The following is an 18,947-nucleotide window of genomic DNA, read 5'->3' on the forward strand; positions in this document are numbered from 1 at the left end:
TATAACTACTGATCGTGTTTGTTATCAAAATACGCCTAGGCAACGACTACTTCCGGTTGCAGGTCCAGTTAAAGTAAAAAATCGGAAATTTTTAGAATTTTGGTGCAAATGACCTTTTTTAGACTGGTGTACCCAGATCAGTTTCACTCGGACCTAACAACTGTTGTGATTAATGTATTCACTGGGGTCCACTCTACATGCAAACTACAGTTGGATGCATCTATTAGCATCCCTCGGACTTCCAGGTCGAGAAAAAGAACGTAAAAACGTCAAAATTGACGCCTTTTGCACATGAGGACCAAATTTGGGGCAAATTGCCGCCCACACTCCCCCGTCTCCTCACCCCGACCACCCCACCCCGTGATCCCCTATCTTTGATTTAATGCAATCAATATGCATCAGCATCAGGGTACAGCTCATTTGCATATAATTTGCATATTTTTGCAAATAATCGAAAATTAGACAATTTCTGAAAACAATTCAGCATGGTAAGGGTTAAGTAAATTTTTGAACCCAGAATACCATTAACCACAGAAAATAGAGAGAGTTTTCTAAAAGCTCACACTTTTCAACATCTTTGATGGAAAACAGTTGTTTATCCATTAGGTCTGCTTTTCACGGACCAATAAAAAATTAATGGACTTTACAGTTGTAGACAATTATGGTCCTGCATCCTATCCATACTTGTATTTGTCATTACACATCTGATCTTTTTGTGTTCTGGTTTCTAATGTGCTTCAGTGCATAGCTGATGAGTCTAGCCTTTTACAAATGATTTTGTTATGCTTGTTCTAGGTTGTGTTTCTACAGCACTGTCCTAGATGAGAGAGGTCGTTATGTACCTGTCATAAGTCCTAAATCAGGATCCTGTAATTCAGTGGTAGTTGTTGGTTGCTGTCTGCCACACTTGATTTTTGTTAGTTGTTTTTACCATAAATCAGGCCATTGGTATTCTCTTGTGAATTGTTTCAAATATTGTCATGAGGGACCTTTTACAGCTTACTATACATGATGGGTTTTGCTCATTGTTGAAGGCTGTACAGTTAAAGTGGCCTATAGTTGTCTGTCTATAGTGCATAGTTGTCTCATTGACATACCACATCTCCTTATTGTTCTATTACAGGATGCACATATTTACAGTTCTGCATTGAACTTCAAACTGGGATGACTCACTTTGGGAAAAAACTACTAGGACTCAAGTTATCATAAAATGGTAGTCCGACAGTTTTGACCACCAAAATTTTGCAACGGACAGACACAATTTTGGTATTTTTCAAAAATATTAGAAATAATAGTGAGGACCAGCAGATTAGACTTTCTTCAAGGACCGCCTGGGAAAAAAAAGATTTTGAAAACTCTGGAAACTGTTACCATCTTATGATCTACTTAGATGAATTAATTGCAAGTTTAAGTCAATTGCCCTTAATATTTTCCTTTTATTTTAACTTTTCTTATAAAACCATGTAAAGGTAGTAATGTTGATGTCATCTAACCACCCACCCAACTCCCCCCTTCCTCATTAAAAAAAAAAAAAAAAAAATAGTCACCATCCCTTTTATAGCATAAATAAACTGTAATGTGTATAAAACTGAAATATCACAGTAATACACATAAATAACCTGGAAAACATCCAGTAACTTTCAGCCTGTGGGTAAATTTTTTATTTCACAGAGACATTTACATAACAGATTAGTTCTTCCACATCTGCTTCAAAACCATATCTTCAGGCTCTTGCAAACTTATCAATCAAAAATCATATTATAATTTCTCAATATGGTGAATGACCTATTTGATGTATGGCATTTCAAAATGGAATCTGTTTGCATCAGATATTTTTTAATCTAAAGACAAAGTTCCTGATAATTTTCAGGTTATTAAAGAAATAGTTGTGAAATAATAATTATACAGGAGAAAGTCATTTTCAGATCATGAAAAGAATGTGTCCAAAGTACACGGATGCCCCACTCGCACTATCATTTCTATATTCAGTGGACCGTTAAATTGGGATCAAAACTCTAATTTGGCATTAAAATTAGAAAGATCATATCATAGGGAACATGTGAACTAAGTTTCAAGTTGATTGCACTTCAACTTCATCAAAAACTACCTTGACCAAAAACTTTAACCTGAAGTGGGCACTATCATTTTCTAAGATCAGTGGACCTTGAAATTGGGGTCAAAACTCTAATTTGGCATTAAAATTAGAAAGATCATATCATAGGGAACATGTGTACTAAGTTTCAAGTTGATTGGACTTCAACATCATCAAAAACTACCTGGACCAAAAACTTTAACCTGAAGCAGGACAGTTGGACGGACAAACGAATGGACGCACAGACTGAAAAACATTCTTTTGGATAGGGGTATACTTACCTACATGACCTATATATATGTCACTTTAATATATATTTTTCAGGCCTTGTAATAAAAGTTCTGTCTGTCTCAAAAGTAAGACATGTTAGTGGGTCAGCTCTGCACATTTACATATTTTCATAGAAGTAAAAAAAACTTTGGACAAAAATTTTCCTTGTTCAATGAGTGTTGTTAAATTTTAAAACTATTGGCAAACAGGAAAGTGGCTACTCTGCAGATGTAAAAACTGCTTACTCGCTACAACTCAACATTATCAAGCTGAAGAGCAAATACTAATTCATTCCCTTTCATAGAAGTCAAGAAAATTTTGAAGAAAATTTTCCTTGCACAATGAGTGTTGTAAAATTCAAAACTATCGACAATAGGAAGTGGCTACACAGCAGATGTAAAAATTGCTTACTTGCTACAACTTTACATTATCAGGCTTTACACCAAATATTAAATCATCTTCTTTCATAGAAGCCAAGAAGACTCTGACCAAACTTTTCTTTGGGACAGAAGGGCAGACAAACAATTGGACAGAAAGACAGACTGACGGAGTCAACTGTTACTAGACCTGCTTCTACCTTCGACAACACAGGTAAAAACAGCAAAATGCATGTTTTTTCTTCTGTTTAATTCTGTTGTTGGGCTGCTGTTATAATGATTTATACATAAAACATCATCTTCAGCCATCAGGAAGAACAAATAGAACATCTTATCAATTATTTTAAGAAACATAAAGAACCTCTAATCTGCCTTATCAATTCATAAAGAACATCTGCTCAGCCTAAAGGATACTCAAAGAACATTTACTCAGCCTAAAGAATACTCAAAGAACATCTGCTCAGCCTAAAGGATACTCAAAGAACATCTGCTCAGCCTAAAGGATACTCAAAGAACATTTACTCAGCCTAAAAAATACTCAAAGAACATTTACTCAGCCTAAAGGATACTCAAAGAACATCTACTCAGCCTAAAGGATACTCAAAGAACATCTGCTCAGCCTAAAGGATACTCAAAGAACATCTGCTCAGCTTAAAGGATACTCAAAGAACATCTGCTCAGCCTAAAGGATACTCAAAGAAGTAGTTATGGAGAAATGTTTTTCTCAAATGTTATAAATATTTAGCCAAGCTGCAGACCAAATATGAAATCATTCTGTTAAACAGTATCTGAGTAAAGTATGACGAAAATAATTGTAAGACGAACAGACAGATAAACTAAGGAACTGCAATAAAGCCCACACTCCTAAAGTGGTAGTATAATGAGTCGCATGGCAGAACACCTTCTCTGCCTTTCAGATCCATTTTCTCTTTAATGAAGGTCATTGTGGGGAAACTCCTAGCATCTTATAAGCCCAACCTTCAATTAAGTCACTTGACAAGAGTTAATACCGATATATTAAAAGAAGCTAAATTAGTTTCCTCTAAAATGTACCTTGGCTATTTATAAAGGATTGTTTCCTCTTAAATAACCTAGCTATTTATAAAAGTGTGTCACCTCTTAAATAATCTAGCTATTTATAAAAGATTGTTTCCCCTTAACAAGATGGTTATTAGTCATCACAAATTACTTTTTTTCAATAAGCTGCATATATATCAAATTAAATAGTACAATAATTTCAAATATTTCTGATTTTTATTAGATGATTCTATAGCTGGTCTATTTGGAACTAAATTAGTCCCTAAAACATTTTTGCTGAATTCAACAACTGCATGAAAAAAATTTTCTTCCATAGCTGTCTCTGACATGAAGTTTACTTACTGATATCATATGACTTTGACTGTCCTTTCCCCATGATTCTTCTTGTATGAGTTCACTCCCTTGTCTACAACTATTGTTACATCCTTTTCTAATTACAATATCTTGTGGTCATGAGGCATATCCTGAAAAGTAGATCAGTAAAATTCACTAATAATGAAGTTTCACTGTTAGTAACATAACTACCACTTACAATACTTGTAATGACCTTGCGAAAAGTATAATTTATGGGCTACATCATACATGTACATTAAAATGAATATACATAATTACATAATGATGTAATCAAAGACCTGTGGGACAATTTCCTTGTTATGAGTGTAAAATCTAATTGATCCTATAAGTAGGCCTACCTCAGGTAAACAGATGTACAAATTTTGGAAAGTATCACTAAAATCTCATATATTATGTACAACCAGACAAGTGCTGAATTTTGTAAACTTTTTAGTTTCGGGTTAATGTGACATGATGCTAATTACAATAATTTGAATCTTCATTTCTTTATGCAGATGACATTAAAACAATGTACACAGGAGCTACATGAATCAATGGTGCATTATGGTCAGCTACTAAAATGATTTGAAAACAGTTGATTTATAAATACTGACAATGGTTTTTTACTTTAATAAAAAAAGTGTTGGTGTAAAGCATTTTATAAATTATCACTCATAGTTTTGCGTTCTAATATGCTACTAGCATCAATTGACCAATACATTTACAGAAATCAAATTTTTTATGGAACCTCATGTTTTTGTCTGCTCATCAACAATTACAATAAAAATTTCTGAATTTGCAAAAATTGTATAATGAATTTACAAAATGTCTGCAGAACAAATTGTTTGAGGAAGTTAAAAATTACATGAAAACATTTTCCAAAACAATTCATATATAGACATGACAGGTGAAAATGTCACAGCACATAATGCAAACAATCAAAACTTGTCAAATTACTGGCAAACTCAAAACAATATGAACTGCATCTGCAATATTCTCAGCCATGAAACCTACTTATTGAAATGTCTGCACTCGTCTAAGTGTTAATTTGAACTAAAGTCATTAGAAATAAGTTGATAATGAAGTACACTCACTCCTGACAATAATGTTTTAAGATTGTCAACAAAAATTAGTGATAAATCGTTTATGTCATTTTGCAAAATTTATATTATTTTGCATTTATGATAGAATACAGATATCGATAGAGCTAAAGGGCCTTACTGATTTATTCATCCCATGAAAATTAATGTTTATGGTTTAAAACAAAATTGATGTTTTAACATAAATGACATAAGAATATTGAATTTTGCAGTTCTATTATTTACTTCCAATGAAAACCATAAATATTAGTGTCTCAATATACATGTAACATGTGTAATACAGAGAATGTATAGTATTATTAATCGAATATTTTCAAGGATTTGTGATTTGTTAAAACTTGATAACATGTACATTTGTATTTGCTCAGTTTGCACGCCAATACTGTTGTGTTTAGCTTTTCGTAGGTCAAAAACAGCATATTGCACAGGGCATACAGCATGTTACTAGAAATCCCCAATTTTACATTGTTCATGCAATAGTTGTTAATTAATAATATAACAATTGTAGCCTTTGGTTGAGGTCAATACGATGTTATATCGACCTCGAAAAGCATATCAACCTCAGACTTCGTCCTCAGTCAATATGTTTCTCTTAGGTCGATATAACCTCGTATCGACCTCATACAAAGGCTATAATTCTATAATGCAGAGAATGTATTCCGATTCAGATGTCCTTCACTAGAGAATTTTCCAATATTTTCATGGAAATCTGAGCTATCTGAATTTTGTTCAGTTGTTTAATGTGTACCTAAGTCCAGCATTAAGTCCAAAATATATGTGTATTCAGGGGAATAACATGTTACTGAAAATCCTAAATATATTACCCTACTTATATACAGGACTGGATTCTCACAGAAGGCATATAACTCAAACATATTTTTCGAACTCTTGAGTCAACCAACAACACCAATTTTTATATGTCAATCAAGACGCACCAAGGAGCAGAACAATTACAGTTGAAATTAAAAAAAATGTATAAATAATTGTGAAGAAAATACAATAAAACTTAAACTATCTAGGAAAGGGAGACAACAAACACCATGTAATATTCCCAAAGATAATGAGTGAGTGAACACAATCTGAGTACCGCTGTATTATTGAAGGAAGAGCTAGGGGCAACACATATCTTATTACTTAATTTTGCTCTTCTAGTCTTTATTAAACTTTCTATTAATTTTATCATTATATTATTAACCAGTCTTTGCTCTTACCCCTAAATGCAGCATTGCTTGATAGAAAAGCAGTCAAATACCAATTCCTTTGACCCAGCTGAGGATGGAATCCAAGACTTTTCAAACACCAGGCAAGCTACCAAACCACTGCTTAAACCGTTTTTCAAGTTGGTATTAAGTTTTGAGAGTAGGATTATTCACAAAAAATCCTCTATTTTGTTTACAGTTAGTTTCTCTCTTAATTCCATATGATCTGTATGCCAACTTTGATTGTCTGGTTTATTTCTGTGTGAAAGCTAGGATTTTTTTTTGGCAAAGCCAGAGAACATCAACAAAAATGTCATGAATGTAAATGTCACAATTGTCACAATCAAACTGCATAACTTTTTTCAAAACATAAAGAATAGAAAGTCCACTATACTTCAACCTCAAACATACTAACTTCTTTAATGACTAACATGACTAAGCAAACAAAAACAGCTACATTATTTCCAAATAAGTCAGAATCCTTCATAAATGCTCCCAAAGTGAACTAAAACTAAATTTTCATACCAACATTCAACAATAAACTTTAAATTGTATATAATTATGTAAGAATCAATTTTTTTCCTCACATAGAACACCTGTAAGCTACTTAATTAAAAATCACTATCAAAGCGCAAATTAATCATTGAAATGATCAATTCATTATTTAAGCTTCAAAGATAAATTCATTTCCCCCGACATAAATATTTCAGAAATTTCCATTTATTTTTGATTGAAATACATGTACTTAGTGGTAGATAACGTTCTATCTTGATATGCATGAAACCATATAATGATTACATCAAACTGTGGGATGCATAGGTAAATTACAATTATTTTTTTAACACGGTTCTCTTCATTTTTTTTAAATTTTCAGAATACCCTGGCTCAAGTCTGACATGTTTGATAGAAATGGGCTCAAGGCCAATCTTTTACAGGAAATAACAAAAGATTAAATATCAAAGTCCCATTTTCAATTTGATGTAGCCAGTTGCCTTGGGAAATTTACTCTTCATCAACTACTAAAAATTCATATTTGCTGTCAATGGTTCTTATGTTTTTTAATGATTTTGTTCCATACTAAATATCAGTTGGGTTTTAAACTACCATATTGAGTAACCTTGTCATACTAAATACTGTCTTCAAATTGGTTCAGTGTTCTCAAAGAAAATATATTTGAAAAACCAGACAAGAATGAATTTGACAGGAACAGAAACATAAACTGTTGACACAATGATATGCAATTTTCATATTATAATTGTCAATGTATACATGTGTTTTGCCTAACAGAAATTCCCCTGGAAACTTTGTTATAGATAATGCCTAAATATCTGTTTCTGTTGGAACAAATATTCTGATACCCTTTACTGTGTCATGTCCGTAATAGACAAATGTGGTTATATTTGTTCAAGTAGAAAAATATTATAGAATATTTCTTCCATTTGGAACTAATGTTTTAAAGGAACTTCTATTGCATGAAATAATACATATATGTTGAAATTCAAATTTCAACACTTAAACATGTAAAGTATGCAAAAGTCAATGGATCAGCCCAAGTGGGCAGGACCAAAAGTATTCTCCATATGGAAATGAGATGTGTCGATGCTACTACTGCATACCTCACAAAATTGACCTATTATTGATCTGAGCTTTAACCTTAAACTGGCTTGATGAAAAACTTGTGACATGTAAACTATGCAAAAGTTTCAGTCAATGGACCATGACTAAGGGGGCAGGACCAAATATTCTGCAAATGGAAATGAGATGTGTCAACACTATTTGACTTGCATACCAAATATCATTGACCTACCATTTGTGGTTAATTGAATTGATCACAAGATTTAACAAAGGTTGATGTGGCTGTCACCAGACAACTTCGGTAAATGACTCACTGCCCAAATTTGAACTCTGTGTGTGTGTTGTGGTTTTTAGTATTGTGTTTGAGTTCCATAAAGTTTGCATGATGGAAACTTTAGTGGGGAATGTTGAAGTGAAAAATTAGCAATTTTCCAAGTAATAAAGGGGCATAACTCTAGAACGGTAAGCAACTCACAGCCCAAATTGGAACTCAGTCTGCCACTTTTAGTTCTAAGCATTCAAGCATTGTGCACGAAAATGGGAAGGACTGTCAAGGGTAACACTTAATGCCCCCATTGCCTATGGCGGGGGCATAAAAACCTGTAAATTGATGTATGGGAAAATGAAAAAAAAAAACCAAAAAAAACAGCAGAAAGACTTTTCAGTTCACAACTGCAAGTTACTGCTGACAGTTGGTTTGAAATTTTGTTAGAAAGAGCAAAATGCAGCAAGTACATGAAGTACATGTCTAAGATTTATTTGTTTATAAAGTCTGCTTCCAAATTTCATAGTAAAAATATGTAACCAGAAAAGGAAGTTACAAAAAGAACTTTTTTAAAAGTCTACTTGTGTGGATTAAATAATAATCAACTAACCTTATGACATCTAAATAACTTTCTGTATAAGAAGTTAATACAATGAGGAAACAAACATTTGATTTCCTTCTTTGAGAGATTAATTTCACAAATGTGGCATTTAAAAAAATTCAAACAAAACCTAATTTGTTCATTTTAAAATTACTTCAGTGTTGACTAATGTTAGTAGTTCACTACATTTGTCTTTTTTAAAGGGATCACTTTAAATGAATCAAAAGTGTGAAATGATTCCCCACAATGTATTATTGCCTAAGATTGAGATAAGTTTTTTTTTTAAATTGACAGAATTGATTCTTGATCTACCTGCATAAAATGAAAAGAAAAACAAATCTTTCCAGCAATATGAAAAAATAATAAATTTATAATGCTGATCACTAGAAACTATTTTAACTTTCAATTCGTTAAAATTTGACAAGTTCTTACCTTTTTACTGAATAAAGTTATGTGATCACAAAGCCTAAATTTTAAAATTAAAAAAATGTTTTCACATTTGAACCAAATGAGTGATTTTGAATAAAACCATCTATCCTTTTTATCGTTTTCTTTTCATGCAGACTTCCTTGTTATTAAGTATACATATATGATACCATTATGTACACACGGTAGCAATATCATAGAGCTTGAAGGGAAATTCACTATATTTAATTTTCATCATTATGCAACATGCACTTAAAAATTCTGCCTTTTTTTTTACAACACAGCAACCCAACAGCATTTACTTTTACTTCCTACGTTCAAAATAATATTTTCTTAAATTTGTTTGCCCTCTTGAATCATGTTAATGGTTTTGTATTTATTAATTTCTATATTCTCAAAATTGTTATCATCCCTTTTTCACTCTCATATAAAATTTTGTGATAAAATATGGCGAGATCTCATTTTCCACCATTTGTATTTCAAAAAGTCCAGCCACAAAGGAAATTAATATAAACATTATATATGACAAACATTTTAATGCATCGCATATATATATATATTTCTCTAATTCTTCATCAATTTATCCCTTTCTGCACCCATTGTATAAAAAAATTTTAATCAACGTGTGGTTCGTTTGATCTCAGTTCTTCATTGGTTAAAATCCGATTATGACGTCGAATTTTCTTGCTTTACTCTGAATTTCCTATTGTGACGGCATGAAAAAAGGCGACCATGCCTGATGACGTCACGTAGAAAGAACACATCTTTTTGCAGATCATTCGAAAAGAAGGAATATATTTGCCTGCGTATTGTTTGAAAATCATTAGAGAAACAGATTCCACCACCAAATCTCGTGTAATACGATATTTATCCACTCTTGACAGTTAAATTTTAAATATTTAAAACGCTCGGCAAGCCTCGCGTTTTAAATTTGAAAATTTAACTGTCTCCAGTAGATAAATATCGTATCACACTCGATGCAGTGGTAGAATCTATATATATATATATATATACATGTAACCACCTTCCTCAATATGCATGAAGACCACTATCAGTTCGAGTGGACAGAAGATCTAATACATTTTCTTGAATGAAAAACAAACAGTAAGGTTTTTCTACCCCCAGGAAAAGATGACAAAACAGTAGGCAGATTTGGAATTTTTTATTTTCAATTAATATCTTTCATTACTGATTAGGTCTTTCACATTTTTTTTAATTATTTATTGAGACAAAAAGCTTGTCAGGTATACTAAATTGTATGCCTGGTATCTTTGGTGAGTTCTGAAGCACATCTTTATAAATTCTATGATGTGAATACATCAATAAAGTGATACTAAAAATGTCATGTGACTGTGTACAAGACTGTTTTCATCCCCATCTTAAACAAGTCTAATAAAAAAGGCAATACATTCAGAAAGGAGAACTAAATTCAAATTGAGTTTGATTATATTCCATATTTCAGTTGAGGCTTTACGGAGGGGGGCCTTACAGTTTCATTTATGGTTAATGCATAGACTTCTTACAAGTCACATGCCTAAAGTTTTCTTCTTGGTGCATCACCCATTCCCTCCCCCTTTTCAAAATCCAAGATCTGCATCTCTATTTACATATATATGATGCCTCAGACCAAACAAAAAAATTTAGTAAATAAAAAAAAATATTTACTAATCATTTCAATTTGTTTATATATTATCAAGAAACACAGCATTTTGTTCTCGGCCCAACTACAACTATAGTGTTACAAAAACATATTTCGGTCCCTTAGTTGTTAAAGATATTGCAATTTTACCTGTAAATATAATTTGCCTCAATTAATAATTTTGTGTGAAAACTGGTCCCATCACTCACTCTCTTCATATAAAATTTAAATATCTTAAATGAATTATGCATGTACAACCTATCCTAACATATAAAACAAAAGGTTTAGTGAACTGTTAAACAGTTTCACAGGTACTGTCTCAATGTTAATTTAATGAATGTAAAAGATATTTTTATTGTCAAGTTTATATTTATGTCATGAAATCTAAGCAGTTCATTTCAATAAAACACACATAAAATTGATTTTTAAATACTATCCCTTTTACTTTCCTTTCTAAAGGCGATGTAGAGAATTAAGTCAAGTTGTAAATTTTTCACACATTTTATGCTTCAGGTTTCTAAAACAGATTTGATAAATTACAGGAAGCCAAAACAACGGGCAAATTCAGCTATTTTCTGTAGTTTTAGTAACAGCTGTAACTAGAACTTTCAGCAAATTATCTAGTATCCGTCTATGACAAATTATTCATTTTAGAATATAGACTATAAGTCATGTTGCCTTGACAATACAAACAGCCATATTTCAAAAGTCCATGAGTCACGAATAAAATTGATGTTTATAAATGAATGGTAATATGGTAATAATTCTAGTGTACAAAACCATTGTTTTCGAACAACCTGTATTAGTGTGAGGGAGACCAAAAGTTTACAAAGTCGAAATATGTTTTTAATGAAAATATAACATGAATAAAGTCAAATATTTTAAACATTTGGGAGAGTCAAAACCCCAAACTGCTCTAGACAAATTACATCAGCTTTTATCTCGTATGTCAGGTAAAAGTAGACAAGACAGCAACCCAATAACATCAGCATAACAATGTCAGAACCCAATGTTCTGTTCAAGTGTTTCTGAGCCAAACATTTTTGAGGAAACCAAGGATTGTTTGTGTGGAACTTGCTCATAAATGAGGGCTTTTTAAAATCAGAACTCTCACTTGCTTTTGTTTATTGATATACCACACATGCATTTGACATGGGAAACAATTTTTTCATCTAGCTTAATCTACAAGTGTTGTAATTTTTTTATGGTCAGTTGATAAAACAACTTTTTTGGCTGACATTGGAGTTAATCAGAATTTCAACCATTCAATGGCAACAATTTAATTTTTTAAATTCAAAAGTGAATCATTTCTGGTGACTAACAAGTTGTACCAGTTTTCAAGTTTTTTCCCCCATTTTGTCAGCAAGGTCTTTTAATATCATGTAAGTAGGTAATGAACCATTGTTAGGATTGACAATATCCCTATCACAATCCTCAAACATCAGAAATATGTTAACATTACTAGGACACGGAAACATTTTCAGACAAGAGGCAACAATTATCCTTTGATTACATTGTTTATCAAATACTTAGTATATTACCAACAAACCCTTGTGACTTATCTTCCCCGACGTTCACCTGTCAAGAAGTCTGTACAGAGATCTCTGCCACATTCAAAATATGTGCATATCAGGTGTTATCTTGTCATGTTAATATAATGAATACTTATGTAAAAAATAATCTTCTTTTCAAAATTTCTTCCGGAGGCTATTTAAACATACTGCATGTAGTTACCCTGTTTTGCAAAATATATTTCAAAATTACATCTTTTTATTTTTTCTCAACACTTGAGTGCATTTGAAAAGAGTTGCTTACAAAGGAAGTAAACTTTATTTATCACAGATAAGATCAATGATAAATATAAAGATGACTCCTATTCAAATCTTCAATTCCACTTTAAAGCTTAATACACAAATTTCTTAAAGATCATACAATGACATAATATTAATAAGCTAAATAAGAAATATATATGAGGAGTAATACCACCATTGTTTTTCCCCTATTAGTCTTTGTTAAATTGGGACTTTTCATAAAATTATGCAGAATTTGTCTTTGTTTCAATTGCAAATAAAGAAATACTTGGCATGAGTAAAGTTTTATCCTGTCCAGTACTACAGTGAAAATTTCACATAACATTTCATTGCATATAAGATAATAACATCACCAGAATTTTACCCAAAATATATCATGTATATATTTATGGCTCACAATTTTTTTTATGCAATGAAATGCAGGGTTAATTTCCTACAACTGTCAAATTCAAGGGAATATTTTTTTTCAATCCTTTTTCATAGGAAACTGGATGTGACGTTCTATGATTTGGTGGTATTACAACTAAATATATATAATGAACACTGAAAATGATAAAAACAAGAATGTGTCCATAGTACACGTATGCCCCACTCGCACTATCATTTTCTATGTTCAAATGGATCATGAAATTGAGGTCAAAACTCTAATTTGGCATTAAAAAAATTAAAATAGGGAACATGTGTACTAAGTTTCAAGTTGATTGGACTTCAACTTCATCAAAAACTACCTTGACCAAAAACTTTAACCTGAAGATGGCCGGCCGGACGAAGGAACGAACGGACAGACCGAAAAACATAATGCCCCTAGGTGGGGCATAAAAATTATCTGTATAAGAGATGAGAGATGCTTCAAACAAAGGAATACTAAGAATCTGTAAATTTTTGTTCAAGACCATATTTTCGAAAGCCAAAAAAACCTAAAAATTATAAATTACACATAAACATGATAAAGCAACAAAAATAGAATCTTAGCTTGTAACTAAATTCAAAGATTCAGGTTAATAAAAAAATATTGTTTGTATTACATGTACTTTAAAATCTATACAAATGTATTAGTTCAAAAGTCTATGCATTAAAAACCTTTAACATTTAAGTTTACATATTGTTATGTAATATTTTTTTACACTTGTTATTCAAAATTTGGAAAGCATGTACCGGTAGTCTCAGCAAAAACTAAAATACTAGAACATGATGTTATATATATGGGACTTTGAAGGTCATCATTGACAAAGTGCATACAAAGTCATGGTAAACAAAGGTAATAATATATTTTATTAAGGATCTTCACATGGGATATGGGAGGGGTGGACAGCTTTTGAGAAAGGGGGGGGGGGGGGGGGGGGGGGGGGGGGGGGAAACAAAAAATAGGTGGGAGAGAGAAAAAAAGATTAAAAAGTGGGAAGTGGGAGATACGGAGGCGGAAGAAGGGTACCCCCTGTCCACCCCCTCATATGGGCTCATATTCCCTGTCAGTATTTCATATCTCCTAAGCCATTTGGCGAAGCGGATAAAGGGCACTGACAAGGAATATGAGCCCATATCCCTGTAAAGCACAAATAACAAATACATTATACCGGAGTGTCCTGATTTTAACATTATTTATGTTCTTATCTTTGTTTTTGTTCACAGGGTATATGGGCTCATATTCCCTGTCAATGTGACCAATCAAATTGCAGGATTAGCCAGGAATATTTCTACTGATATGTCTCCCCTGTATAACCTTAGCATAAACTTTGAATCAACAGCACTTGCAATTCCTCCAGGCCTGCTTCAACAAAAATGATCGAAAGTCATTAACAATTTTATTTGTAATATATGGTTCTGAAAGCAGGCCAGATTTGACAAAAATTGAATAAATGGAATATTAGGGTAAATGTGGATAGTATTCTCTTTCACTTAAAGAAGGCATCAAAACCTTGTACAACACTGAGTGTCTTACTAATAGATAAAGCGTATCAGGGTAACTTAAACTTTCATGTCTTTTTCAATTATTTTATAAAATCTAACTACATGTACATGGTATAGATCTTCTTACAATAACTTTGCCATCCATCAAATCAACATTTTTTGTTACCTTCATGTAAATGATATCTTCCTAAAGCATAAATTTTGTATCTTTCGTTTCGTCAATTTCTAAAGACCTACGGAAATTAGTTCAAATGAGCATAACAAACCAAATGTCTAATTGAAGTTCTAATTTATTCTTAATAGAAAAATGTTTCATTATTTATTTTCTAAAAAAATCAGTGAGCAAAACACTGCAGTATAGTATACATGTACATATATCCAGAACTTCATTATTATAACATCAGTTTATTATGATCAAGAAATCTTTTATCGGATTACAAACATTTGACATCAAAGACCATATTTTAATGACTTCCTTCAGATTCATTTAATCATTCAATCCAATTATCAAAATATTGCAATATTGCAATACATAGACTTTTTTCTTCCCAATCATTTCAGCCATTGCAAACCTTCAATAATTAAATTTGGAACATTGCAAAAAATGATAAAATATTAAAATAGCCAAAAAATAACCAAACAAACCAAAAAAAAACTAATATTCTAATTGTTTTTAACATAATTTAAAAAGGCTCACCTGTAGTATTTTGTCTTGTTTTTGAGATAAAATTCCAGGTGAACCGATAATTTAATCACGACTGAATACACAGAAGATGTACAAGATAATGATTCAGGTTTCAGCCCACATCTAATTGTCAGATTTTTGTGGTTGGACAATTATGACAACTTGTACCAAAACATATAAAACAAAATAGCTTGATTACAGTCGTTTAACTGTCTATCTGACATTTAATTGACAATTTTAGCACTGTTTGATAGAACTCAATGTGTAATATACATTTAAATTACTACTTTTTGTTCAAAATTGAAAGTGTTAAGGATTATATTACCTATCAAGTTTTAGCTTGAATTTAATTTGCAAACTTTATTTTTGATAAAGTGTAATCAAGGTCATTTAACACAATAAACTTGGTAAATAAAAGTTAAAAAAGAATGTCCTTTTAAACCTTCAAAAATAAGCTCTAGTGACATTTAAACCTTCCTCTTTTCTGAACTTTGTATTAAATTTTTTTCCGGGATAAAGTTACTCGAGTCAGGTGATAAGTTTTTAAAGTTCCATTATTTGAAATTTATTCTTTTTTCAAGAATTAATATCTGTACATCATGTAAGGAAGAGTTGTTTTTACAATGTACACAGTTAGATGGAAAGTAACAGACAGGATGATTACTGTAGTGTATACTCCCCCTCCAAAAACTAGAGGCTCTAAAGAGCCTGTGTTGCTCACCTTGGTCTATGTGCATATTAAACAAAGGACACAGATGGATTCATGACAAAATTGTGTTTTGGTGATGGTGATGTGTTTGTAGATCTTACTTTACTGAACATTCTTGCTGCTTACAGTTATCTCTATCTATAATGAACTTGGCCCAGTAGTTACAGTGGAAAATATTTTGTAAAAATTTACAAAAATTTACAAAATTTATGAAAATTGTAAAAAATTGACTATAAAGTGCAATAACTCCTTAAGGGGTCAATTGACAATTTTGGTCATGTTGACTTATTTGTAGATCTTACTTTGCTGTACATTATTGCTGTTTACAGTTTATCTCTATCTATAATAATATTCAAGATAATAACCAAAAGCTGCAAAATTTTCTTAAAATTACCAATTCAGGGGCAGCAACCCAACAACTTGTTGCCTGATTGGTCTGAAAATTTCAGGGCAGATAGATCTTGACCTAATGAACAATTGCAGTCTTCACACTTAACTTTTCAACCTACAAGTCAGTAGGACTTGTGGTTCATAAATTTTTACAAGTCCCCAGAAAATTATACAAGACCACACAAATTATTATCATCGCTGAGCAGCGCAAAGCGCTGCGAACCAGCTAGGAGGGTCTGGGGGCATGCCCCCCCAGAAAAATTTTGAAAAATTAGATGCAAAATCCTGCATTCTGAGAGCTTTGAGTGTCATGTTTTGAAGATAAATTTAATAGGAATAACATTGACAATTGGAGAAAAAAGTAAAAAGTAGCTGTTATAATAATTTTATTCTCTTAAAAATTTAGAAAGAAGGTGCCTTCTCTAGAATGCTGTAACATTTTTTAGCCTCTGATGGTTCAGCTGCAGGCTTCTCATATTTAGAGCAATAAATTTGTGACTCTTATTCTTCTCGTGAATTTTAATAGTATCCAGTTTAAAGTTGTCCCCACCTGGGGTCACAAACTGTGAATCCATTTTATGTTCTGTGCACCATGAACAGAACATTTTGTTTTTTCAACTCGTACATCAACCACTGACTTCCTTCTAACCAACTTGAAAGGAACTGATGGACCATGTAGCGTCGTACTTTCTCTTCCTTACATTTTCATCGGCGGGGGGCTAAAACGGCTTCCCCGGACGAGCTCCGCCAGTACATTGCCGAAGAAACATTTTGGGAATATAAGTTAGGGGGAAGGAAACCAATGATCTGTCATTTCATACAATGTCTCGATCCAGTATTAATCGCAATACGTTTAATTCATGTGAAAAAGCGCAAAATAGAAACCGATTTATTGGTATCACTAATTACCAAAGACGCAAAGAGCGTACCAACTACCGAAAAATCTACAAGCCCAGTCGGACTTTTGAACAACAAATTTGACAAGTCCGCGGCCGATTTTACTGGCCAGGACCGTCGGACTTGTGGCTAAATTCGAAGACTGCAATTGTATCCTGTCAGATTTGCTCTAAATGCTTTGGTTTCAGAGATATGAGCCAAAAAACTGCATTTTACCCTATGTATTATTTTTTAGCCATGTCAGCCATCTTGGTTCACCGGCGGGGTCATCGGACACATTTTTTAAACGAGATACCCCAATGATGATTGTGGACAAGTTTGGTTAAATTTTTCTTAGTAGTTTCAGAGGAGAAGATTTTTGTAAAAGATTACAAAAATTTACGAAAAATGGTTAAAAATTGACTATAAAGGGCAATAACTCCTTAAGGGGTCAACTGACCATTTTGGTCAAGTTGACTTATTTGTAGATCTTACTTTGCTGAACATTATTGCTGTTTACAGTTTATCTCTATCTATAATAATATTCAAGATAATAACCAAAAACGGCAAAATTTCCTTAAAATTACCAATTCAGGGGCAGCAACCCAACAACGGGTTGTCAGATTCATCTGAAAATTTCAGGGCAGATAGATCTTGACCTGATAAACAATTTTATCCCATGTCAGATTTGCTCTAAATGCTTTGGTTTCAGAGATATAAGCCAAAATCTACATTTTACCCCTATGTTCTATTTTTAACCATGGTGGCCATCTTGGTTGGTTGGCCGGGTCATCTGACACATTTTTTAAACTAGATACCCCAATGATGATTGTGGCCAAGTTTGGTTTAATTTGGCCAAGTTGTTTCAGAGGAGAAGATTTTTGTAAAAGTTAACGACGACGGACGACGGACGCCAAGTGATGAGAAAAGCTCACTTGGCCCTTTGAGCCAGGTGAGCTAAAAAACTGTTTGTAGCACTTGTATATGTTTGAATCACAACACAAGGTTCAGTATTGACTTTTATAACAACTTGTCCATCAGGCAAGTGACCATGACATTTTACTTGTCCAAAAGACAAAAAATAAAAGAAAAAACCAGTTGTCCAAGTTTTGTACTTTAATAAGAAATTCAAACTACAATTTTTGGACACAATAACATTTCATTCTGTTTTGGTTTTTATTTCTCTAATGTACCACTTAAAAGTTTCCCCAACTAAACTGTCCAATCTATCAGATACTCCAAGTCGAGTCAGGGGAAGAAACTGATCTGCATAATTTTGTGTTAGAATATATATAAAATATGGATATATTTTTTAACCCACAAAACCAATTTTCTGGTTCTTGGGATTTGTAAAAGAAGATCACATTCTATTTTGAAAATTTTCCAGAGGTGTAGCCTATAGGACTTGAGTCATCAGTTTTTTTCAGATTCAATAAGTAAAAGGAGATTTGGGGTACACATCAATAAGACACTAAACCAACAACAAAAATAACATAAGGACATCTAGAGTGCTATTTTTCATATGTTGCCCATTTACTCACGTACATGTATGCTCCGAACGATTTTCTTGAAACTTTACACTGTTGTTCTGATTGGTAAAAGTAAGCTTTTAATTTCAAGAATTTTCCAGTGTGTTGTACCAGCAGATTAAGT

The 18,947-nt window shown here is 32.4% G+C and overlaps 1 protein-coding gene across 4 annotated transcripts in view; it reads right to left on the minus strand.

Annotated features, from left to right (window-relative positions):
* Positions 1-15,531, minus strand: part of LOC127712142 (apoptosis-inducing factor 3-like) — a 51,952-nt gene extending 36,421 nt beyond the window's left edge. The window contains exons 1-2 of one of the 4 annotated variants that reach the window (XM_052218410.1): positions 15,332-15,531; positions 4,120-4,241 (exon numbers count right to left, since the gene is read on the minus strand). In XM_052218410.1, coding sequence (XP_052074370.1) covers positions 4,120-4,153 — 34 coding nt within the window. In that variant the 5' untranslated portion in view covers positions 4,154-4,241; positions 15,332-15,531. Of the gene's footprint in view, positions 1-4,119; positions 4,242-8,859; positions 8,884-9,282; positions 9,419-15,331 lie in introns of those variants that run through there. The other 3 variants (XM_052218406.1, XM_052218407.1, XM_052218409.1) reach the window with 3 other exon arrangements.
* Between the last annotated feature and the right edge of the window lie 3,416 nt (positions 15,532-18,947).

The sequence above is a fragment of the Mytilus californianus genome, unplaced genomic scaffold, assembly GCF_021869535.1.
Source record: "Mytilus californianus isolate M0D057914Y unplaced genomic scaffold, xbMytCali1.0.p SCAF_8, whole genome shotgun sequence".
Classification (NCBI taxonomy): domain Eukaryota; kingdom Metazoa; phylum Mollusca; class Bivalvia; order Mytilida; family Mytilidae; genus Mytilus; species Mytilus californianus.